The sequence below is a fragment of the Trachypithecus francoisi genome, unplaced genomic scaffold (genome assembly GCF_009764315.1).
Source record: "Trachypithecus francoisi isolate TF-2019V2 unplaced genomic scaffold, Tfra_2.0 Lachesis_group13, whole genome shotgun sequence".
Taxonomy (NCBI): Eukaryota; Metazoa; Chordata; class Mammalia; order Primates; family Cercopithecidae; genus Trachypithecus; species Trachypithecus francoisi.
In genome coordinates, this window is record NW_022681458.1 from 80,441,305 (window position 1) to 80,467,082 (window position 25,778).

The window sequence follows — 25,778 nt, forward strand, 5'->3', positions numbered from 1 at the left end:
TTCATGACATGACCTTATTAATCAGCCTTTCCATGGATTCTTCCCATAATTAAATTAATGAGCAATGTGGGATTTTAAAATGATTCAAACAGAAATCAAGTATAAGGTCCATCGCTGTCATAACTCAATTTCATCACAATGAAGAGCCTACAAATACTTGTGGAGCAGATACTACATGCCGGATACTAGGTGCTGTGTGTGCTTGGTACTGAGTATACAGTGATGGATGAAAGAAAGTAAAAGGTGTAGTCTGGCCTGTACTCCCCTTGCTAGGTTATAGGTTTTTAATGCACAGCCTTAGTGAGAAGCCCATCTGCCAACTGTCACTCTCCCCACTGCCCCCTGTGAGATTCTGTTTGTACTCCAAGAGGTGGAAAAATTGCCCACTCACTATCCATAAAAATGCAACTCTAAATGCTGAACCCTAAAAGCATTTAGATTAAATTTGGCATTTCATTAAGCCATGTATCAGAAAAGTTTGGGAGCTAAGAACAGAACAGAGAAAGAGTCAAAGCCATAAGCACGTGACAACACCCGGATACTGTCTCCCACTTCCAGTGCTTGTGGTAAAATAATACAAATAGTAATCAGTCAATCAATCAGCCACTCTGTGTGCTTGATCCACACAGGAGTCTATTTATCCATGGCAGCTCCACACACAGAATCCACGCAAGAATGAAGGGTTGGCTCTGCTGTACTTAGAATTGTGTATTCATTTTACTTTTTTGGTTTTAACTTTTAAGGTGTCACAAGTATCTCTTCCCTGATGGATTACCCAAAGTTAATGTGAAATTCATTATGTATCTTATACAAATCATACCCAAAACATCTATACTTGTGCTAAGATTAAATATAACATGTTGGAGCAAAATGCCATGAGTATATGAAAACTGAGAGTTACAAGAGAAGTGGTTTGGCAAACTTAGTATAGTTACAAGCACTCCTCCAGCTCTCTCTCTTCAGAGACCACTCTTTCAAAAAGGCATAAAAACAAGAAGTCCATGGACATCTTTTGTAGCAATAAATATACCTCACAAGTCATCCAGCCCCTCTTTTAAAATATAAAGCTAAAACTCCACATATTATTTGAAAGACTAACTTTTCCCTAGAAAATGCTGATGTCAATCCCAAGTTCAAAATAAAGTCTATAAAAAGCCCTCTATTGCTAGAAACCTATTTGCATGTATTACCAATCTACAGATTTAAGAGATCAATGGATTTCTTCCTTTTCAAATATTAAAGTGTGAAATATAACTGAGCTGAAGTATAAATAGCAGGTTTTAGATTTTTTAAAGATTTAAGACAGAGAAAGAGCATAGTGTGTGTGTGTATACACAATATATATTGTTGTCTTACTCAGATATATCACTACCTTGAGAGAAAGGATCTGAAAGAATAGCATACACAATAATTCAATTTCCAAAAAAAGGAGAATATCTTATATTAATCAAGTACAACAGGAAAGTGTAAGAAAGAAAGATTTTAAAAATCACAGAAATGATATTCAACTTTACACATTAAAAATTAAAAAACAAATTTTGAAATTACACAATTAATTATTTTAAATTTGAGGCCCCAGTAATCCAGATTGTATTTCCACTACATTTTTTTTTAGTATATGATAAAATAAATATCACCTGCTTAGGTCATGGCTTTAAACTTAAAAACAAAACAGTTTTAGATGGGAAAACGTGATTGAATAAACGTTGTTGCTCCTGTCATCTTGCTCAAAATGTGTTTTGATGCTATTAGAATTAGTTAAAGACACAGTGATTAAAATGTGATGTCCTTCCTAAAGGCTGATTATGCTCTAAAGGCTGATTATAAATACATTTGTCAATATGAAACTTCACTTCTTAAGCAAGCTTTTCACAGTTTCAGTTTCACCCATATTGAAGTCAAAGGAATTTTAAGGGAAAAAATTGTTTACGGAAATACTATTGATTAAAAATGACCATTTAACTTTTTTTCAGAAATTAAAATCCTGGAAGAAAACAAGGAATTGGAAAATGCTTTGAAAAATATCCAGCTGCCTAAAGAGGAAATTAAGAAACTTGAAGTAGATGAAATTAGTAAGATCTTTTAAAAACTTCTCATTTATAGATATGAAGCTGAGCAATTTTCTTGCTTTTAAAAAAGCATACGGTGAACGTTACAGCGCAAATTCTGTGATCTATTAATATTACAGGATTTCATTTAAAATAATCTTATGGTAACAATTTTTAGTTTTACTAAATATCTTTAATATGTTTGTGAACATGGTTGATCTTATACATTTTCAATAGCTTCCTTTCCACATTTACATTTTTCAAAAAGAGCTTATCTAATTTTAATTTTAAAATGTGTCCTTCTAGAACAAATAATAATTCAAGATTTCTAGTTATTTATACATTTAACACAAAAATTTAATAAAAGTTACTTTCAATATATCCTCAATTCTTAACAATTTAGTAGTTGAAAATTGATTTTATGGCATATATTGCTATTAAAGATAATAAATGATGCTATGAGTACTGTGGAATGAAGATTTTTCTCCTTTTTTTTTCCTCAAAGCTTTATGGTACAAGATGATTCTTCCTCCTCAATTTGACAGATCAAAGAAGTATCCCTTGCTAATTCAAGTGTATGTAATATTTTCTTTGGTGTAAAAACTATTTACTGAAAATATGTTAGATGAAATACACATTTATGAAATAGAATGAACCATCCTCCTTGGTAACAGTTCCTATTGATGCTGTTTTTATATATTCTTCAACTAATCAGAGTAAATAAAATATGGCTATTTAAAATAGATTGAGGAAGTTTTGAGATTTTAGCTGGACTTGCTTGCATTGGCTGTGTTAAATTTCCTTTGTATGGCAATTTGCCGAATGTGTCAGAATACCTTTGAGATAGAGAAATTGCAGCCAAAAAAATATTGTAAATCATCTTCACATCTTATGTAATTGAGTTAGAAATGAAATAAAGGAATAGAATACATTTAGTGGAATCACACCCAAAATCAGTGCTGACCTACACACAATTTGCTTAAAACACCATGCATTTTTTTTAGTATATCTTATGTCTGCTTTTAGCAAGTGGCAGGTGGCAGAAATGACGAAAAACCCACACATATTCCTTGAAATGCCAACCCTAGATGTATCCGTTTTGGGGAATAGGAGAGGCTGTGTCCCAAAACAACTTCCTTGTAGCAAACCTCTGGGAAAAGCCTGGACTCCTCTTGATTTTGAGCCAGTTCTAACGCCATTGTTATTTTATCACATAATTGTACTGGAATTACTAGAAGCAATGCTTGGCCAGGATGGGAAATAGAGTTTTACAAAGAAATCAAAGATTCTTTTTTTTTTTTCCTTTAGGTATGGTGGTCCCTGCAGTCAGAGTGTAAGGTCTGTATTTGCTGTTAATTGGATATCTTATCTTGCAAGTAAGGAAGGGATGGTCATTGCCTTGGTGGATGGTCGAGGAACAGCTTTCCAAGGTGACAAACTCCTGTATGCAGTGTATCGAAAGCTGGGTGTTTATGAAGTTGAAGACCAGATTACAGCTGTCAGGTGAGCACCTTCTCATTCAAGCAGATGTCAACATGCAACAAAAGTCATGCAATCACCATTGTGTTTCTCCATTCTTCATGACTTAATTCTTTTTCTTTTTTTCTTTTTCTAACTTAGTCTAAAATTATTACTAATCTTACAGGGGTATTTTTGCCAAATATGAAAAAAAAAGTCTTCATGGAAGAGCGCTGATAAATGTGTAGAAAAATGATTTCAAGCGCTAAATCACAAATACCCTCTTTTGAAGTGTTGTCATTCATTCTAATATCTTTTAATTTAGTTCCATTTCTTACAATTGATAGAAAAACTTTGAACTCTAATGATAATCTTCAGGGAAACAAACATCTGAATTTGCTCAAGCATTGTGGATTCTACCTCATAAGTTTAGAAATAGCTCAAGATTTTATCAGCACTACATGCTTTTAGATGTTAGGCATTCATTTGTGGTTAAAGTTGCTATCAGTTGACCATTATAGCATGAAATTGTTTGCCTATTTTCGCTTGACAAAAACAAAGTCATTTCACACAACAGAAATTATATTATGGAAACATTTAGGGGAAAGACAGATTCATAATCTGATTTCTTCTTCTCAACTATATGTATTTGCAACCATGATTTATGGTTCAATCATCTTTTCCTGAAACAGGACTACATAGGCACCAAAATTGTGGCTTTTTTAGAAACACTATGCAAATAATTCTTGCAATGTCTCTATAGTTGTTGAATTTCTGTTATTATGTTATGAGTAGGTGAAGCTAGAGAATAATAGTTCGTAAATCTAAAAGGTAGCAGGCTACTTGCACTCTCAGTCATGAATATATACGCATGTGCGGATCTAAAGGTCAAACACTGTTTCACAGGCAAAGAGCAATTTAGAAATTTCTTTAGTACATTTTTTATCTCCTTAATGTCCTTAATACTTAATGATTTCACTGCAACATGCAGAACAAAGATTGTATTTAACAGCCAGGAGCCAGGCCTAGACAACACTTTTTTGTAATTTTGTCTCTAATCAAAGCAGAAGAGTTTAGACTCACAAGTAATTATTTTTGAAAATAAAAAAGTGCCCATAACCCATACATTTTCAAGTGCTTCTTTCATTCTAGGAACACACAAAATGTTCAATAAAAAACCAAGTCTATCTGAGTACAATATAACAAATTAGTAAGTAGGTTACTAACACTAAAATCTGTAGCTATCACTCAATTTCTGGAAGCTCCCTCTTTCTTAGGGATTCAGACTTTGGCCTTTCAACTATTCACTTGTTTGGAGGAGATAGTTCAAAGAAAAACCCCACTGAGGTTTCAGTTTCTCATATAAAGACTGTAGTGTGCCTTAATGAGAATATTAACGCCATCCTCAGAATTATAGCCTAATTCCATGAGGGACTTATTTTTAGCACCATGGCTTACATCTATTTGCATTTAAGCCATGCAATAAACATCAAGGACATGTAATCCTGGGGACTACATGAAAACAGAGATGAAAATATGCCTCATCTATAATTTATTTAGATCTTTTCCAAAGCTGAAAGAGCTAAAAAGTGGTTTATCTTGGCATTGGTTAAAAAATCACTGTCTTCGTCATCATTATCATCACAACCCATCAGTAACAACAAAATATGTGATTATACTTTTATGCGTGTATTTACCACCACAAATGCACCATTTGAACCTAAGAAGAAATAACTTCTTAATATTTTCCTTGGATGAAATGAAATTTTAAACCTGAGCCATGATGTTCAACACAAAGGACACAAAACCATAAATTCTACCTTCTACTGATTTTCGCAGTAACACCAATTTGTCTTTGGTATGTAGAATTGAAGACGGACTAGAGGTGGTAATTGGATACCTTTACTTTCTCTGAGCCATTTTTAGGATGGAATCTGGAGAAAGTCTTCCTGATGTAGGAAAACATATGTTCACCCATATATTTAGCCATTTAACAACATATCAAATATTAATATTAATACATGCCATTGCAGTACATTCTGTATAAAATTGTGCAATTTGCAATCTCTGTTTTCAATGTGCTTACAATCTGGTAAAAGTAAATAAGCCACCTACACTCTGAAGGGACAACATTGTTGTTAGATCAAACTTTTAAACACCCCAGAGAATATGGGCAGCTGCGTGGCCTCATGCAAAGCCTATAAACAACAGTGGAGATGACAGCCAGAGCTGGCCTTGGTTTTTGCTTGAAATCATTCTTATGCAACTGTGAAAAGGAAGCCTTATAATCCAATGCTTTGAGAAAACAAAAGCTAAATAGGATTGACTTAGAATAATAATCCTGGGGATGATTCAATATACCTCCTAAGGAAGTGTTTTAGGAATCAGACATCGAATGCCTGACCTGGGGAATTGAGATTACAATCCTTCTACTGTAGCCCTTAAATTGCCTCTCAGAGAATAAAATTTGTCCCCTGAATATTTTATAAAATGCAGTCTGGCTAAGCTTTTGACATACCAAAAGAAAATCGTACGTACATATTTGGAAACAACAGTAAATACTACTCAAGGCCAGCAAATAGATTTAAACAAAGCAAAGTAGGGGGAAAAAAGAAGTCATATCGTCTCATAACTTCTGTCTATATGAAAGAAAATGCTTCAGAGGAGATGCTTGTGAAACTACAGACATAAGGGAGACTGGAACCTGCTTTCTTTAGGTTTCTCTTCAAATGGTACATATGTGAGACCCTTAAAACTTTGGTGGTTATAAGGGCAACTTTGCTCATTTGGAGTATATTTGGCATTTTTGATATTCCCACAACTTTAAAATTTGATATAACTTGAGGGTTAGTGGTGGGGAAGAATTACATGAGACGAAATTTTCTATCATGCTTTTATAGATGGTATGAATAAGAATATTTCTAAAATAGGATAATAATTGATCACTAGGATTCCAAGTTTACCTTGGCCTCTGGCCATCTTTATGAGAGAAAAGTTATAAAGTCCATCCAGCCTCCAAAATTAGAAAAACATCCTTTTCATTTGTTTACTGACATTTTGTTGATATAACCACATTATCAACAGAATTTGCAACCCTCTGGGAAACCCTTCATAATTTGAAGGTGAATTTTATAGTGCCTCATTGGTCTGGAAGTGCTGAGATTATCTAGCTAACCTTTAACCTAGTCCTGCCACATTCAGTGTTAATGTTTCATTTCCATGTTAACTATTGCACCATCCTTTCCTGTAAATGTCATCCTTTCAGAATAAACCTAGGAAGAGAGCTGTTAAGAGTTTCCTGTTCCCATGTATCACCTGTTGTTTGCTTTTTACCCCAGATGTAAGGCAGTATGATTGCTAGCTTCTGGGAGATCATAAAATCACAATTGACTTTATTTCTCAGAACTGTCTTCAAGCCCTAGTAGCAAGATTTTTTTTTTAACGAGAAAGTGAACCTTCTCTTCTTTCATTTGGTTTTTGAAGTTTGTGCAAGAATTGCTCAAGTGTCACAATTTGCTGCACATTTTCTCTTCTATACCATGAGCAGCATCCACACAGGTAGCAACTTTCCATTTGCTACTGCATTTCTTCTCTGTAGACTCCTCAGTGTCCTTCAGAATCAGTGTCGGGTAAGCTGTGACTAACGGGGCCTCTTCCCATCTGTTTGTCCCGGGCATTTGCCCAACTCCTCTGTGCATCGGAAACGTGCATGTTGAATCAATGCAAGAGCGAAATGGTTGCTGTGAAATCCCTTTAAGAAACTACATTATTCAAGTAATGAAAATCACTCAGTTCTACTTCCAGAGAAGAACTGATGAGGAAGGTCATTAACAGTAATTGAAAGGAAGAAGAAGATAGTATTTTTCTGGAGAGACTGTATGTCTCCCTTTGGTCTTCTCCCCTCCTTCCTGTTACTGTTGCATACAGTGTTTACTGCAATGGCTGATCCAGCTTGCTACATTCCACTCCGGCTTCTGTTTCTCTGAGATTTTCTTGAGTTTTTATGAAATCAACCTGCAGATAAATCACAATTGCTCTAGAACACTAGCTCTCAGGGCAACATGTTAGAAATTAGCTTGAAACCCTCAATTTTGAGGGTTTCCCATGACTTTGTAAAGGTTGTCCTTCAGTGTAGCCCCTTGCTCCTAAGGAAAGAGTTATTATCAAAATAGTTTTCAAATGAATGCTTTTCTGTGATGGAGCTAAAAAGGAATTATTTCCATATTCTAAAAGACACATGTAATGACCCCATGCACGATGAATGGAGGATGCCTAAATATGAAATGGAAGAGGGTTGTGTATTTCTCTCAAATGTCACTCAAAATGAAGTGGTGATTATCAGTAACAGCTCAACGAACAACATGATAAGAAATTAATATAATTTAAAGCAGCAAGAACAAAATCCTTCTTTCCGATGGCTGGGGATTTGGAAATTTGGTCCTGCTCAATGGTACTGCTACTTCTTGTGTCACTATGACCCCGTATCTTGGCCTCTCTGAGTCTCAGGTATGCCCCCACGATTAGAATACAAGGCCTTATCGCTCTGAGATTACCACTCAATAACTGTACAATAGAGTGTAAGAGAATCCTTTTATCTCTTTGCAGAAAACATGATAATATTATTTTAATTATTTGTAAATGCAGCCTTATTATGCATGTGTTTAAACAAAGAAAATGTAGTGTTTCTATTAAATCTTTGGATTAAATATGCTTGTGTAATGAAGTAAATGTCATGTGTACACACTTAACATTCTAAAAATTTGTTTCTTGTACTTTAGAAAATTCATAGAAATGGGTTTCATTGATGAAAAAAGAATAGCCATATGGGGCTGGGTGAGTTGTTTTATATTTTTTTATGCCTGTTATTCAGTTCAGCAGTCATCATTTTCTAAAGTGTTCGTTTAGAAGGTTTCTCATGAAATATTAATGTTGCAACATAATTTAATCTGTCAATGGAAACAGTCAGTTTGGATAATCTGGGCTTCAAAATGGTGGTTTTAAGTGTTTCTTCCTTTTTTTCAATCTTTTCTTCCCTGTACAGTAAGTGAACTCATAATTGACATATTTTTACTTAAGTCTTTGTTACTAGATTATAGCATACTGAACTGAACCATATCCATCAGAGGGTGAATTTCCTTCGTTATTTTAAAGTTAAATATATATCTTTTATTTTATATTTCTATTTTATAAAAATCGGAGCTACAATTTGAAATCACAGGGACTTTCAGAATATAAATTCCTTAGTACCTAGCCTAGCAGTCATATCTTAGCTGTTTAATTTTGTTTCTTTTTATTTGGCAATCAAATTATTTTACTAGACCGAATGCTCATTTGTACTAACTGGAGAAAAGTACTATTTAGTTTCTTAATTATAGGTCATGAAGATAACTTCTCACATTTGAGGAGCTGTGCATATTTTGAAAATACACATTTCAAGGAAGTGGCAAAACTTATCATTTATGGGCAATGAAGTCACTGGAAAGTTTAGAGAAATATTGGAAAGACTTTAAATTTGCCCATTATAAATTATGATAATTACCCTTCAAAGAAGATTTCCTGTTTCACTTTTTGGTCTGAATTTGTACATTTGCAAGTCAATTTGCAGCCATTTGTGCCTGGGTTGTTTTTCTTGGCTGTTTTCTCTGAGAGCGGCCTGCACAAGAAGAAGGGAATGAAACCCAATATTGAAGGGAATCTGCAGGATTCAGCTCCACTCAGCTCAGTGACCAGATGAAGAGCTGTTAGGAATTTGAAGAAAGTTGTTACTTCAAGCCATTTGGTCCTTCTTAAAACTATCAAATGTTAAATATCTAAACAGAATGAAATTCAAATGAGTAGAAATAAATGAAATATTTCTATAGTGAAATATTCCAGATAATACCTTCCCTATCATCCATTTTTATAAAGTTTCCTAAAGCAAATCCTTGAAAGATTCTAATTTTAAGTTGAACATGTACATATAATCATTAACATTTCTCTTAAGAGTTGGACTTTGCTTTTGCTGCAGGCTTTGAAATAACCATAAAGTAGAACTTTTTATTTTATTTATAGAACATTCTAGGTATTAGTTTGGTAGAAAACCATCTACGTGGGATGATTTTCTAAAAACCCACTCATCACCCAAAAATATATCCCTATCAGCCTGAAATTCTTCAATAATAGATTCTCACTGCATCTAGTTGGGCAAATGCCACTGAAATAGTACATTAAAACCCCCACCCCTCAATTGCTTACTTTCCAACATGGTGATAACTGTGAGGTCGACTCTGAGAGCAAGTTTAAGCAAAGAAAGTAAGAAATGGGCTGCCACGTGATATAACATCTGAGCAGAAGGAACTAGTATGTGGATAAAGACATTAATACTATACTGGGTTTTAAAATCAGCTCTTCAGGTTTAAGACATGTTTATTAATCCATCTGTCTAATCACTGACTTGTTCATTCTTTCATCTACATAGTACATTTTTTACAAGGTCTTGTACTAGGTTCCTTAAGGGATGAAAAGATGAGTAAGTCATAGTCCTGGCCCTCTTGTGGGGGAAACAGACAACAAAATAAGCAATGGCTCAGCAATGTTCCAAGTGTTAAGAGAGATGCAACTTGCTGTGGAGTACAGGGGGACAAGAGTGGATAATTATGGCTGTGGGAGCTAAGGGAGGATTCCAAAATAAGTTAGCATTTGAGATTGGTGAAGATAGCTGAGGAACGGAGCATTCCAGGCAGTGAAAACCACATTGCCCAGGACCTGAGTTAAAGAGCATGGTGCACATGGGGAGACTGAGCTGGCCAGGGATGCCTGAAACTTCGAAAGTCTAAAGTATCTTGAGGAAATTATAGGAAATGAGTCTGAATAAGTAAGTATACAGACAATAGACAGTCTCTTAGGCCACCTAAAGGAGAGGGGGCTTTGTGCATGCCTGTGACACCTTTCTCTTCATTCTTTTGTGCCTCTATGATTGTTATACCTTTTTTTTTTTCCTTTTTTCGTTTTTGAGACGGAATTGCTCTCTGTTGCCCAGGCTGGAGTGCAGTGGTGCAATCTCTGCTCACTGCAACCTCTACCTCTCAGGTTCAAGCGATTCTCCTGCGTCAGCCTCCCGAGTAGCTGGGATTACAGGCACATGCCACCACACCCGGCTAATACTCCTCCTTTTATCGTTTTTGAGACAAGGTTTTGTCATGTTGCCCAGGCTGGTCTTAAACCCCTAGGCTCAAGCAATTCACCCACCTTGGCCTCCCAAAATGCTTTGATTACAGGCATGAGCTATGGCACCAGCCTCCATTTATTATTTAAATATTGGTGTTTTTCTGGGTCTGGATCTCACCTTGACCATCATTAGTCTTCCTTTCCTTCTGCAAACGCTTGTGGTGTCAAAGATGATGATGACTTCCAGGTCCCTGGCACCAGCACACACCTCTCGTCTGTGCTCCATGTTTCAAATGCCTGCTGATTATCTCTCCCACATGTCTCACATGGGCCTCAACTTACGCCTAAGATAAACTTGTTAAGGCCTATTTTAAAACAAGTCTTAATCTTCATTAAGGCTTCTCCACATACTTATTTGCCCAAATTAGAAGCCTGAGAGCTGCTTTCAACCTCCCCCTGTTCCTGACTTCAACATTCCATTGATTAGTAAGTTCTGTCAATTCTACCTTTAAACATCAAAGTCTGTTCTCATCATCCCTACTGACACTGCCTTAGTTTGAGTTTCTTCATTTGTAATTTAAGCCAGAAATTCTCAAACGTTAGCTTGCACAAACATCACCTGGAGAGCTTGTTAGGACACCAGAGATTCTGAGTCTGTGCTTCTGGGGTGGGGTCCGAGAGTCTGCATTTCCAACAAGACCCCAGATAATGCTGATGTTTGGGTCCATGGAGCACAGGTTGCATGCTTCAATTTAACTATTCTAATTGCTTCTTACCTGTCCTCCTGCTTTGGCCTCACAAGCTCCAATGTGGTTAATGAAGTTATCATTCCAAAATAATTTTTACTGTGTGGCTTTTTTGCTTATGTATTTTATAGGACTCTGCATTGCCTACAACACAAAGCCCAGATACCTTTCATGGCATGCAAGGCCTTTGGCAATCTGACTCCAGCTTAGTTTTCCAATCTCATCTCTTGCTGCTTTTACCTGTACCTTAAGTAATTTAAATTATGGCCGGGAGCGGTGGCTCATGCCTGTAATCCCAGTACTTTGTGAGACCGAGGCAGGCAGATCATGAGATCAGGAGTTCGAGACCAGCCTGACAAACATGGTGAAACCCCGTCTCTACTAAAAATACAAAAATTAGTCAGTTGTCGTAGCATGCGCCTGTAGTCCCAGCTACTCAGGAGGCTGAGGCAGGAGAATAACTTGAACCCAGGAGGTAGAGATTGCAGTGAGCCGAGATCGTACCATTGCACTCCAGCCTGGGCAACAGAACACGACGCCATTTCAAAAAAAAAAAGAAAAATTATATCCGTGCTTCTTTGTTCCCACGTTTTGTACATGCTGTTTCTCGCATCTGTAGTGTCCATTCTTGTCTTCCATTCCCCACCTTTTCCTCACTCCCAAATAGATAACTCACACTTGCTCTTTAAGATTCAACTCAGATATTATTTTCTTTGTGTTCCAGAAGCTCTTTGTATTTCTCTTACAGGAATTACCATGTTGTATCTTGTCTGTCTGTTCGTTTCTCCCATAAGAATGTAAGTTCATCAAAGGAATGGACTGTGTCTCATTTTTGCTTTGTTTCTGAGCACAGAGTTAGAACTGTGCTTGTTTAGCACAATACCTGGCCACATCAAGCATCTATGATGTTGTTTAAACTGACTTTAATCCTATAAATCAATGTCTCCCCTCGAATGTGTCTCACTAGTACCAGGAGATTTTTCAGGAAAATGTTCTATAGTCTAATACTTCGGCAAATCACGAATTCTATGTAACAGTGTATATAGGCTCTAGAAAAACTAGTAAAAAATACTGTCAAGTTTTGTTTAACACAGTATTACCAAAAAGTATTTGATTCCATAATTCCTTTTTCCTCCACCATCCCAGAACACATATTGACAATGTTTTCTATGGACATCAATTTTTTAAGTGCTCTTGAAGTCAATAGGGCAAGGTATTGGTGTCTTAGAAAGATAATCTTGGCTGCAAAGTGGAGGATAATCTGAGATGTGGGAAGAGGATGGGCCAAGGGGCTAGAAGAGCAGTAATACCAGGGCCAGGTATTAAAGGCCTAAATTAGTCAGTGAAGTAGCAGTTGGAAGAGGTCATATCTCTGTGTGCTTTTATACAATATAATAAGCAGGGACCTATGGCAAATTGGAGATGGAAAAGAGAAAAACATTGAAAACTACCGTAAGGGTTACTTAGCTCTTATTGCGTTTTGTATTAGGGAAGAATATATGTGTTTCCATGAAGTCTTAGACAGTGTAGTGGTTTGGGAAATACATCATACCCAACAATATTTTTTGGAGTCAATTGGTCAATAAGCTCCAAATCCCACATTACTCTCCATTATCAAGTTCAAGAAATAGGGAAGAAACCTTTTTATCTTCCCCTTTCATTTTCTGGCTCACATAAAACAAAGCCCACTAGCCCTGGTTTTAGCTCCTTGATAAATATTCACTATGTGCCCACCACAGTGCCTAAGAAGTATCAGTTTATGACAGTGGTTGTTAACCAGGACGATTTTGCTCCTTGGGACATTTGACAACGTCTGGAGGCATTTTTAATTGTCACGCTGGGGGAGTGCTACTGGCATCTAGTGGGTAGAGGCCAGGGATGCTGTTAAACATCCCACAATACATAGGACAGCCCCCTATAACAAAGAATTATCCATCCCAAACTGTCAATAGTGTCAGAGTTGCAAAACCCTGATATGCAGTGAAAACTCAGCACAATTATTCTGACAATTGAAGAGCAGCGAGGGTTTTGCCTAAATTATTAGAATAACAGCCTCATTTCTGGGCTTCGCTTTGTTAATATAGGCCTAGCCAGGTGGTGTTGAATAAGCATTAGTTCATGATTTAATCTTAGTTCCTTTCTCTCCCAGTGACTAATTATAAGTAATTTGAATTGCTATGTGTGATCAACGATGTAAAAGTAGGACAAATGCACCTCTAATGAGACTATATTAGACTCTGAACTTACAGTTTCCCCAAAAGAGGTTGCCCTAAGTATAGGGATACAGAGGAAGGGGCATGGGTTGGTGAGTCAAGTGTCCTGGGTTTGAGTCCCAGCTCTGCTGCTTACTGACTCCATAGCCACTATAAGTTTACTCTGAACCTGTTTCCTCATTGTGAAATGCAGCAGTAATTTCCTCACCAAGACACTGTGAGGATTAGACATAATAATAGCAAAGTCATATACTCAACAAATATTTATTACATTCCTATTGTGTGTCAGGCTATATTTTCAGTGCCAAGCATACATTCATTGACAAGACAGATGAAAATATCTACCCTTACGGAGTTGGGAATGGTTGGGGAGTAAGACAATAAACAAGATAAATATGTAAAATATAGACAGTGTTTAATGACATTAAGTGCTATGGAAAAAGACAAAACAAGAAAGAGGAATGGTGCAAGTTGGTACAATTTTAAATCAAAACGGCAAAGAAGGCTCATTTGAGGTGACATTTGACTTTGAAGAGGAGAGGAAGTGAGGCATGCCAGTGTCTGTGGAAAGAACATTCCAGGCAGAAGGTCACAGCATTTGCAAACGTCCTGAGGCCAGATCATGCTTGGAGAGTTCAAAGAACATCAAGAGAGCCAGGGAGCAAGGGGAAGAGAAAGGAAGGGCAGAAATGAAGTGGGAGAAGGGAGACAGATTGTGTGAGACCATAAAGGCCATTGCAATAACCCTGACCACATAAATGTTAGCGAGTTATTATTATTGCCTATAGGTAAAATGTTCCAGTGTGCATTATGCCTCAAATAAGAGTATTTCGTAAACCCTCCTTCAAAATCCTGTGCCCTTCTAAGAATGTTTTTAAAGATATCCTTCATTTAAACAAAATGGCAAGGCGTCTAAGTGCAAAGGACAAAATTCCAGAATTCTCATGGCCAATCTGCTCTGTGGGTTCTTTTCTTGCAACAGCCACCCACTCTGCCTGGGAGCCCCACTCATGGAGGGGGGGCAGGAAAAAGTCAACTCGGGTTTTCTTTTTTCCCCCTCTTCCCTTCTACAATAGGAATAGCTTTTCCAAGCTGCCCGAGAATTTAAAGTACACCTTCTTTTGTTGTGCTGCTAATACAGTCGCTTTTGCTCTTACAAATTCCCAGAGAAAATTCATTCTGAAAACAGGAAAGTTTTGTTTAAATACAACACTCTCACCCAATCACTGAATAGATACAGATTAATAATTCCTAAGATTTTCAACAGAAATATTCAAAAACCTTTTCAGGATATGCAAAGGCTTTTATTTTAATCTCAGGTCTCACTTTATTTCCTGCTCTGGGGCATAGGAAAGGAGAAGCAGGAACCAGTATTTTTATTTGCAGTAAACACACTTTGCCAATAAAACCATAAATGATAATACTTTTTTTCTAAAGGTCTCTGGCTTACTTTGCTCTCATTTGAACTTGAAATTAAGAAGGAAGGAAAGCCCTCCCATTTCAGCAGTAGTTGCTGCAAACCTGCTAATCAAAACAAGTCATTTTTTAAATTATAAGTGAAAGTTTAAACCAGACAGAGAATTTTCACTTGCAATAAGGATTTTCAAACCCAAATGTATCTTCTTTTTTAAAATATACTTTTTCCCTGTTAAAACATGGTTCAATTCTCCTCCAAGTATAATAAAAAGAGGACATGGTACAATCGGAGCTCCCTCTTTTATTCTGTGTTTTGTAGCTAAAGGTCTTCAATAAAATTCCCCAGAGCTAAAAACATAAAACTGTAAATTAGTTTGAGAATTCTTCATTTAACTGTTAGATTCAGCAAGATTGTTTAGCTGATTCTCCCATTCCATTCAATTCATGAATCAAAAATAGACCCCTGCCACTGACCTATTACCAGCACCATGTCTGTCTACATCTCTCTCTCTCTCTCTCTCTCTCTCACATACACATACACTCTCACTCATTCTCCCTCTCTAAAGAATGACTTTCTCTGGTAAAGATGATATGATCTGTCCTGATCTGAGGGAAGTGATTCCCAGAAATCTGTGGTTATAAGGTCCTAAAAACGCGGTATGGCTTTAGCTGGAGAGTCACGCTGTCCCCTTATGATTTTTAGGGACGTTCTTGCATCAGGGCAAGAATAAACACAGAGAATCACTTCCTCATCTAGTGCACACATTTTTTTTGGTCCATGTCCCAGACAACTGCTTAGTCCACGTTCCCAGGAGAAGCACCTCTCTCACAGCATGTTTGTACAGAGCAAATTTGCTTCTCACGAGGCAATGCAACCTTATTTGGATGCCCTGTTCATTTCTTCATATTTAAGAAAAAGTTCAAATTTCCAAATGACATGGTCAGAGATCTCTTTCTCTTAACAGGATCCCATTTCTGAATCACCTTTTGATTCCTTGGAGAAGGAAATCTATGAGAGCTAAACCTACTCCTGACTCTGCAAATTGCATCCTGTTTTGTATTTATTTCCTTTTCCTTAAATTTGCAGGAAGAAGTATAAGGTTTTTAAAGACACCGATGACTTTTCCTCCTTTGAGCTGCTGTGTCAGAAATCCTTAAAACAGAACATGTACCACTACGTCATACACAAACTATGGCCATGTCTTAAATTATCCAAAAAGTTCTTATGGCCTTCCTTTGGTATTCTGTTGTGAAAATAAATAAGTAAATACATAGATACATGTTCTGCCTCACAGGACTTTTGCAAACTGCAAGAACGTATCTTACATTTAAATTTTGGTAATTTTCTTGTCTGTGCATCTCTTTCAAGTCATCTCTTTCAAGTAAAATCCTGTTTTTGTTCCAGCACAGTCCTAGTTGGAAAGATATAGAGAAAAAAAGGAGAAGTTTTTTGCAAAAGAAAATTGAAATTCTATCTCTTAAACTGCTCCTACCATGTTTTAAGAGGGTCTGTTCTGATCAGCACACCAAGTATTTTTAATGCATTAGGGATGAAACGATCATTATGTCTGGTCATTTATCTGGAGCTTGCTGCTGAGGATGTAAGATAGACATGTAATCCACCCTTAGCCACATTCTCCAGCTCCCTTCGGTCCGGATTGTGAGTAGAGTTGCTATAAACACATGGAGGAAAGCTTATGAAAGTAAATCTGAGTCTGACTCATAACAATGTCTCTACAGTCCTATGGAGGATACGTTTCATCACTGGCCCTTGCATCTGGAACTGGTCTTTTCAAATGTGGGATAGCAGTGGCTCCAGTCTCCAGCTGGGAATATTACGGTATGGAAACATTCATGAATATTACCGTGAAAGCATTTAACACATAATTACTGTATATTTGATGTTGCTAGAAAAATGGATTATGCAGTAAAATTCACCCCAGCATCACTGGGGAAAATATAACTTATAAACAAAGTTGTTTATATCATTTGTATAAACATATTGTAACAATCGAAGAAACCTCAAGAGTGAGGAAAGGCTCTTCTTCCATAATCCACTATATTTTATTTTCTCCCAGAAACCTTGAGCCCCTGCCGAACCAAATCTTTAAAATCAGAGCTAACTCTGTTTTTGCAGGCACACAGCTACAGCATAATTGACTTTTAAGCACATCTTCTGCACGGTCAGGCCAGAGGCCAAGCAATTCACCTCCATGCCACAGTTAGCAATTGCCAGCTCCGTTGCCCCAGAAATCAAAGAAACAAAAAGTTTGTTGGAGAAATACTCCTGTGTGTGCCTATTTTTTTATCATTACATCAATGCAGGATGATTATTTGGAAGGAACTCTAATAATTATACAAAAATTAACTTCATCAGATTCTCTCCTCTGTATTGGGGTAGATATAAAACAATTGTGAGTTGTAGGGGATCTTGATTAAGGAAAACAGTGTGTGCATCTATGTATGTGTGTAGGGGGAATGGATTTGGGGAACATATTTTCATTCCAGATGAAATAAGACACCAGTAAAAGTCCTAAAGATAGTTTGTTTTGTGATTTTCTTTAAAATATATTGAGACCATTCTACAGGTTATTCTTACTTCAACATTCTTCCCTAGGAGGGTAGAAGTGAAAAATATCAAGACTAGTCATAGAAAGAAAATATTTAGATGCTCCTGTTTCCATAATCTCTTCCTTCGTACTTCTCTAGCTCTGTTGAGGCAAATTGCAGAGATTACACATATTCTTTGAGACCAACCGTTACAGCAAAGTAAAGCAAGAATTTACCTCAAGAGCTCAAGATGGGAAAATTGAGAAACAGTTATTAAACTAGAAGGTCTTGTTGGTTAATGACATGACATGCATCACATGCAAATAATGTATATTCTTATGTATTTTATAGCGTCTGTCTACACAGAAAGATTCATGGGTCTTCCCACAAAGGATGATAATCTTGAGCACTATAAAGTAAGTGTTTCCATTTTATTTAGGTTATTAATTAATTTCTAATATGCTAAATAATTTAAAAGCAGTAGTTCAGAGTTTAGAGTTTTAATTCTGGGTCCCCAAGCAAATATAATCTTTTGTTAATTGCAAAACACATCATTAGAAAGGGTTTTACTCCTTTTGGATTCTGTTCTTGCTTTTCCCATCCTCCCTTCCCTAACCTCTCTTTTCTCAATCTTCCTCCCCACCCCCAACCCCTACACAGCTTGAGCGGGCATCATTTATGCCTAAGGTCTCACTCATATGTAACATATGACACATAAACTTTCAGTTTTTCAAACTAAGAATCAGATGGAAGTAATGCAAATGATGATGAAAATGTGTTGCTCTGACTCTTAAATATTTATCAAGCAAAGCAATACATAATTTCAGTATTGGTGCTAAGTCCATTGCACAATGATTTAGCTAGTTTTCTATTAGAACTTGCAGCAACTAAAATGTTAATTTTTTTCTCTTTTCCAGAATTCAACTGTGATGGCAAGAGCAGAATATTTCAGAAATGTAGACTATCTTCTCATCCACGGAACAGCAGATGGTGAGGTTTAAGCAAGACTCTTACACATAAAAATACTGAGCCAGCATCACTTTGTTTAAGAAACATTAAGCATCCTCCTATGCCTATGCTCAGGGTCAGTACCTAAGAGTCAGGGACATTTCCATATCTGAGTGTGATTCCTCACTGCTGACAATGTCAAATGCATGACTAGATAATTGTTGGTGTTCATTTCCAGGCAGTACATTGTCACTCTATGCTTTCTGGTATTTAGCCGCACTTTAACTCTCTCTCTTTGTTGCAGATAATGTGCACTTTCAAAACTCAGCACAGATTGCTAAAGCTCTGGTTAATGCACAAGTGGATTTCCAGGCAATGGTACATAATTTTGTTTTACTCATGTTCATGGCCTTAGACCCTCAAGCTAAAAGATGGGGTTCATATTTTTATTTTTTTAACTTTTAAAGTAAAATCTGACAAAGAGACTGCAGGATAGAGTAGGCAGAACATTAGCAAATGAATCTTGGATCTTTAACTCCTGAAGGACCCAAGGCAAACCAGATCACCTCTCGTGTTCCCAGTTGAGTCATGTAAAATAAAGGAGTTCACAAGATTAAATGATCTTCTAGTTCAAACATCTAGTAGTTCTGAAATCCTATGTGAATAAGTGCAGCTATATGTTTAGAGTCCCTGCAAAACCTGAGCATCCTTAAGCAGCTAGAAGATGCTGTTTGTTCAGGAAGAAGCAGCTGCAGAATGTCATCATAAACCTACAAGGCTCCCTGAAATCATATGGCTCCATTTGGGGTTAGAGAACTTTTCACCTATGTATTCTCATCCCCTGGTATACACCTGGCCTGTCACAGATGCTCAGCTTCTTACTGAGTGAATGAATGAATGAGCTAAATGTAAAATCCAGGTTTCATGAGGAATGAAAAATGGAACCAGAAAAGAAAATAAGGTGAGCGCCAAAGTTGGGGGAGGGGGCATTCTTGGTAGCTACCTTTTCCTCTCACAAATGCTCCCTCAGTTGCTTGAGTTGAACAAGAACCCCGAAAAGGAAACCCCCATCTTTTCAACATTTGTTTTAAAAAGTGTACTGGCTGGCAAGGAAATGGGGGAGGGGGTATAAGGAGAAGGCGGATGAGGGATACAAAAGACAGATAGAAAAAAAATAAGTTCTAGTATTTGAAAGTACAGTAGGGAAATTATGGTCAATGATAATTGATTGTATAATTCAAAATAGCTGGAAGAGAAGAATTATAATGTTCCCAACATAAAGGAAATTTGTTTGAGGTGATGGGTATTTCAGTTATCTTGATTTGATCATTACACATTGTATTCAGCTATCAAAATATCACTGTACACCCAAAAGATAATACAACTATTATATATCAAATGTTAAAAAATATACAAAGAGTGAGGTGAGTTTTTTCTGACCTTTTTTATTGTGATCCCAAAGTAAATTCAACTTAGTAAATATGTATGTTATTACATCGTGACCGCTGCTACCTTTTTTCAGTGAAAGCAATAATCTTAGTGGCATCTCTCCAAGAGTGAAGTTTAAAGTTATAATACTATCTTTCACTTTTTTAAAATGCTATTTTTAACTCCTATAAAGGGTATTTATGGCTATATATGAATACATTATATTGTGGATTTTCTGCAACAGAGACGAATTAGATTCATAAGTTGAAAGCCTCATGGAATTTTTGAGCTACAAGGAATCTTAGGGAAAATCAGCTCCAACCCCTTTGTTTTTCAAATGAAGAAACCAAACTCCAAAGAAGCAAAGTAACAGACTCAATGCATCACTTCTGGTAACTCTGATTCCTGATCCTGATCTTCCAGGATGCTGGATGATGTGAGATCTCAGCCACTGAGATCTAAAATATGTTTAAAGCATGTGAAACAGTAGTGGAGGTTAACGAAAGCTCTTCCTGCTGTAAATATTTACATGTAAGCTATTTTATTTATTCGAGTGTTCTTAGATAGAATTTCCCCATAATAGAAAGATTATCAGGTCCTGAGAACACAAAAGAGTCCAAGCTAAATGCATTCTGTGACTGCAGGAATAAAACAAGATTCTTTCTTTGTGTTTCAGTGGTACTCTGACCAGAACCACGGCTTATCCGGCCTGTCCACGAACCACTTATACACCCACATGACCCACTTTCTAAAGCAGTGTTTTTCTTTGTCAGACTAAAAACGATACAGATGCAAGCGTGTATCAGAATCTGAAAACTTTATATAAATCCCTCAGATGGTTTGCTTGTTTTATTTTTTATGTTGTAAAATGCTGGTATAAACAAATGAATGTTGTTCTAAAGGCTGGTAAAAAAATGATGAAGACTAAGAAGTTCAAGATAAATATTGTTTACATTTTCTGGTATTCTGTGAAAGAAGAGAAAAGGGAGTCACGCATTTTGCTTTGAACACAGTGTTTTATCACCTGTTCATTTAAAGAAAAATAATAAAGTCAGAAGTTCAAGGGCTATTGTGTTGTCTGTATTCACTGATTTCAGGTTCCAGGTTCTATCACAGAAAGAAGTGTTTGTACAAAGCAAGGGCATGAATAATATTAGGGTGGTCGTGGAGGAGAAGAATCTAGAAGCAGTTTTGGATTTCTGTCATAAGAACTCCAAATACTGGAACCAACAGCTCAGAGTAGGCAAAAGCATTGTTCAGAAAATGCAAGTGAATCACGTTTGAGATGTTTGCACTCTATGCTGTCCCTCCAAGAAATGTTTATTTCATTTCTCCCAGAAGATTTCTTCAACATTGCCAAAAGCATTTGATAAAGATAAAGTCAGACTTTTGAATTCAGGCTCCTTTTAAAAAATGCTTCTAATTTGGAAGTGTTCCTATTTTGAATCCATTTTTAGAATTAGTAATGGTAACTGCTTTCAGATTGCTAACCCATAACCAAATTAAACCAAACAAAAATAAATAAATCAATAAATAAAATGGACATCAATAGCTAGAGAGGAAAATTTTATATCTATGAGGTTTTTCTGGGGTTTTAGTTCTACATTATAAAGTTCATATTGAAAAAAATAGCTGTAATGCCTACAGTCCTAAAGCAACGCATCGCCAGTTACTACCACCTACATTTAGAAACTACCGGTGACCTGCCATCTCTGTGACTGCCTCAGAATTTAAAGATCCATACCAGGTCACCAGAAGATATTTATTGAATGAATGTTGGAAGTATCCACCATACTGCTGTCTAAGGGACTTTTCATTGTGTGATCCCCAGCACTGGATTGCCCTGGGTAATTTCTCCCCATCCCTAGCTTGATACTTTCTTTCCAGTTGCAGGTTGAATCCCCTCATGCCTTATAGCCAGAAGAATCAATCCTGGCCTGGAACATTGCAGCAGGAAGACCACAAAGAGCACAAACACAGTCTTCTCTAGAGTTTTCTGACTTTTCCCAATCCAGCATTCTTTCCACTTCAGCTTTCTGAAACCATTGCCCCCAACTCAGGCCACATAGCTCCACCTCACACATCAGGAAGGTACGTTTTGTGGTGGTCAGGAATTCTGGACAACACCTTCCCGGATTCAGGACTGGCCACAGCCCGTCTTTTCTTCCTCCATGCAATGGCTGTTGCCCTCAGGATCAGAGTAAGCTACCACCTCTCTCTCTGTTCTGCACAGAGCAGCCTCTGAAGCAAGCCCAAGAGATTTTCTCATAGTTTTCTCATCATTCACTCTCCCCATCTAGGGAGAGAAAAACAACCAGTCATTGTCTAATACTCTATCTAGGGATACTACACAGTCATTGCAAATAGAAAGAACAAAAATCCTATTTCTCCAACTTATTTTCTGCCTTTGTGACCTTTGCAAAACTAGATTCTAATATCAATGTGCAGTAAGTGGTCTCCAGCCTCAGGCCTTTGCTCCCACTGCCACAGAGGGAACTGCTGAGACAAAATTAATAGTGCCATTTTCCCGCTTAGAACCCTTTGGTGATTCTCCACTGTCTACAAAATAATATTCAAAATCAGCATGACAGAAAGAGCCCTTGACAATCTGTCCCCATGCATGTTTTCCAAACCCTTCTTCTGATACCAGCTTCTATAGACTGTTAGATTAAAATTAGATAAAACTACAGTTCATCTCTTCAGTCCCACTTGCCACATTCCCCTGCTCAGTAGCCACATGGTTAGTCAGCACCATATTGGACAATGTCAATGTAGAACATTTTCATCATCACAGAAAGTGCTGCTGAACACCCTAGTGCTACCTTAGAGAAAATCTTCCTAATGCTACCCTGGAGAAATCTTCACCGCCGTTGTCTTGAAATGTGGCATATCACAGAAAGTCACCAATGGTTTTTTTTTGTTTTGTTTTGTTTTGTTTTGTTTTGTTTTTGAGACGGAGTCTCGCTCTGTCGCCCTGCCTGGAGTGCAGTGGCCGGATCTCAGCTCACTGCAAGCTCCGCCTCCCGGGTTTACGCCATTCTCCTGCCTCAGCCTCCCGAGTAGCTGGGACTACAGGCGCCAGCCACCTCGCCCGGCTAGTTTTTTTTTTTGTATTTTTTAGTAGAGACGGGGGTTTCATCATGTTAGCCAGGATGGTCTCGAACTCCTGACCGCGTGATCCGCCTGTCTCGGCCTCCCAAAGTGCTGGGATTACAGGCTTGAGCCACCGCGCCCGGCCGAAAGTCACCAATTGTTGAATTAATGAAAGACTTTGTGTTCATGGAAGATTCAGGTTTTCTACATTACTGTTGATGAAGCCTTCCCTGACCCCCTCAGGTAGAATCTCCCAGGTCTTCCTCAAAACATATGTTTTCAGTTATGTATTCATTCATTCATTCAACAAACATTTACTGAGTCTGACTGTATATCAAACACTGTACAAGACTTCGAGGATGTAGTAAGAGCAAGGCAGCAACTTGCATGGCAATTTTTTAAGTGTTCACCTTTCATGCAGCTTTATTAGATTTTTATTTTGGCTAGAAAGATAAAAGGTACATGAAGTACAAAAGGGAGAGATTTTAAGTAGAAAATGCCAAACTAAAAGAAAGATTTAAAAATATCTTGCCATTTCTATCTATAAGAAGCTGGAGTATAATAATAATTATCATTTACCACATTTTATTCTTGGATATGAGACATGGGAAAAGGGGTATCCCAATAACCTAATTAAAGCTGCAAAGTATAATCATCCTTCACGTTCGACAAACAAGATTTTCATTCATTCATTCATTCATTCATTCATTCGTTTGTTCATTCATTCATTCAGTGACTGCAATTGCAAGCCACTATTTTAGGTACTGTAGGTAAGAACTTCCCCCCAAAAAAATCTAGTGCAAGAGAGAAGTCATAACACAATTAATTTCTAAACATTATTTCAAATTTTAGTCCCATAAGGCTGGCCTGAGAGCTATTTTTAAAGGTTTCAAAATTCTAGATGAGCATCTAATATTTCTTACAGTAAATAAGATAAAAAGCAGCAAGCAATCGAGTATTTGGTTAAATGTAACACAAATGAGAGAACTTTTATTGGAGTTTTAAATGTTTGGTTTTTTTTTTAAACCTACCCTTATTTATAAGATGCATTACTTATTTCCTTAAGAAAACATTTATTGAATACCTATGCTGTGCACAGTAGTATTCTGGGTACTTCAGGGGTTACAAAGATGAATACATATGACAGTTTCTCCATTTCTAGACTGTTTCAGTAAAGGCGACTTAACGAATCTGATTTTCCCAACATTTGAGCATTTTTCAGAAACTGACAGATCTTTATGCAAATGTTGTTGCCAAGCTGTTTGTAATGGTGAAATTATACTTTGACAGTAACTCTTTAAAATATATTAAACCCAGCTAAGGTTTTTTTGGAAATGTTGCCAATTAAGTGACTTTAATGAGCTTCTTGATGGTAATGTAATTAAAATTCAGATGTTCTAATTGTAAAAAAAAATAGTTCTGGGAAAGTTAACAGTAAAATAAGCAAATGTAAAATGAATTGGGGCTAATTTAAATGGTGATAATGTGGTCTTCTGAGAACATTCTACCAAAACAATGCTTTCAATTATGCTGTTTGTAAAGAAGAAAGAAGGCACCTAACAGAGATTTTGAATTTATCCAATAAAGCAGATATTTTGAGTTTATCCAATAAAACAGATTGAAAAATTCTGAACGCAGTAAATCATTCTCAGTCTGTGAAGGGGAACTGCTAAAACACTTCCCTGGCATTATGGACAGGTACCTTGGCAATTTGAAGTGGAATAATTTTTAATTCAGGAAGAAATAAGTGCTTAGACCTTACCAAGCTATTCATGGGGAAAACGATCTGGCTTCTAGCATAAGCCTCTAATGACCACCTGCTCAGATTACTGGCATGCAATACTAACATGCTGGTCATAAACACTTCTTTTGACACACAGGTAACATCTTTGGCAAGCTAGAGCAGTCTGATTTTATTCCATTGGTTTCTTTTTTTTTTTTTTTTTTTTTTTTTAGGCGGAGTCTCGCTTTGTCGCCCGGACTGGCGTGCGGTGGCCGGATCTCAGCTCACTGCAAGCTCCGCCTCCCGGGTTTACGCCATTCTCCTGCCTCAGCCTCCCGCGTAGCTGGGACTACAGGCGCCCGCCACCTCGCCCGGCTAGTTTTTGTATTTTTAGTAGAGACGGGGTTTCACCGTGTTAGCCAGGATGGTCTCGATCTCCTGACCTCGTGATCCGCCCGTCTCGGCCTCCCAAAGTGCTGGGATTACAGGCTTGAGCCACCGCGCCTGGCCTATTCCATTGGTTTCTAATTAATACTCCATTTTTTACTTACTTAAAACATTGTATTGACAGTATACATTTTAACAGATGCTCGGTATAGAACTCCACCCTTTGCTCTGTGGTTATAGAGGATCAGTATTGTGTGAACAAGAGAGAGGTACAGTCAAGGTAAGGTCATGCCACAGTGGCTTGACAACTCATGTGCCTTCTTTCATATTTACTATTTGTTGACAAGCAAAGATCGGAACATCTTTGCTAGCCATTAATTTTTAGGGCCAGGAACTTTTGTCAATGCTACAGAAGGTGAATTTTTGAAATAAGTGTCATAATGAAACAGTAGAATATGAAGAAGTGATTTGTATGTTAAAAAACTACTACCCATTTGGAGACTTAGGCTTCTTATTGAAACACCCTTTTAGATATCCATGAACACAATGGAACATTTTAGATATGTGATGAAATTTCCTTATACCCCACTAGTACTACACAAAATTTCCAAATTTGAGAAAT

The 25,778-nt window shown here is 37.1% G+C and overlaps 1 protein-coding gene and 1 long non-coding RNA gene across 3 annotated transcripts in view; one reads left to right on the top strand and one right to left on the bottom strand.

Moving 5' to 3' along the window:
* FAP (fibroblast activation protein alpha) overlaps positions 1-21,022 on the top strand; it is a 72,841-nt gene extending 51,819 nt beyond the window's left edge. For both annotated transcript variants that reach the window (XM_033231297.1, XM_033231298.1), the window contains 9 exons: positions 1,974-2,072; positions 2,554-2,623; positions 3,357-3,551; positions 8,285-8,339; positions 16,768-16,867; positions 17,929-17,993; positions 18,495-18,567; positions 18,830-18,903; positions 20,630-21,022. In XM_033231297.1, the coding sequence (XP_033087188.1) occupies positions 1,974-2,072; positions 2,554-2,623; positions 3,357-3,551; positions 8,285-8,339; positions 16,768-16,867; positions 17,929-17,993; positions 18,495-18,567; positions 18,830-18,903; positions 20,630-20,731 (833 nt within the window). In that variant the 3' untranslated portion in view covers positions 20,732-21,022. The remainder of the gene's footprint in view (positions 1-1,973; positions 2,073-2,553; positions 2,624-3,356; positions 3,552-8,284; positions 8,340-16,767; positions 16,868-17,928; positions 17,994-18,494; positions 18,568-18,829; positions 18,904-20,629) is intronic.
* The window catches only part of LOC117094945, a 61,594-nt gene continuing 54,790 nt past the window's right edge, over positions 18,975-25,778 (bottom strand). Inside the window, exon 4 of the long non-coding RNA XR_004441737.1 lies at positions 18,975-22,249. This is a non-coding gene — a long non-coding RNA (uncharacterized LOC117094945). The remainder of the gene's footprint in view (positions 22,250-25,778) is intronic.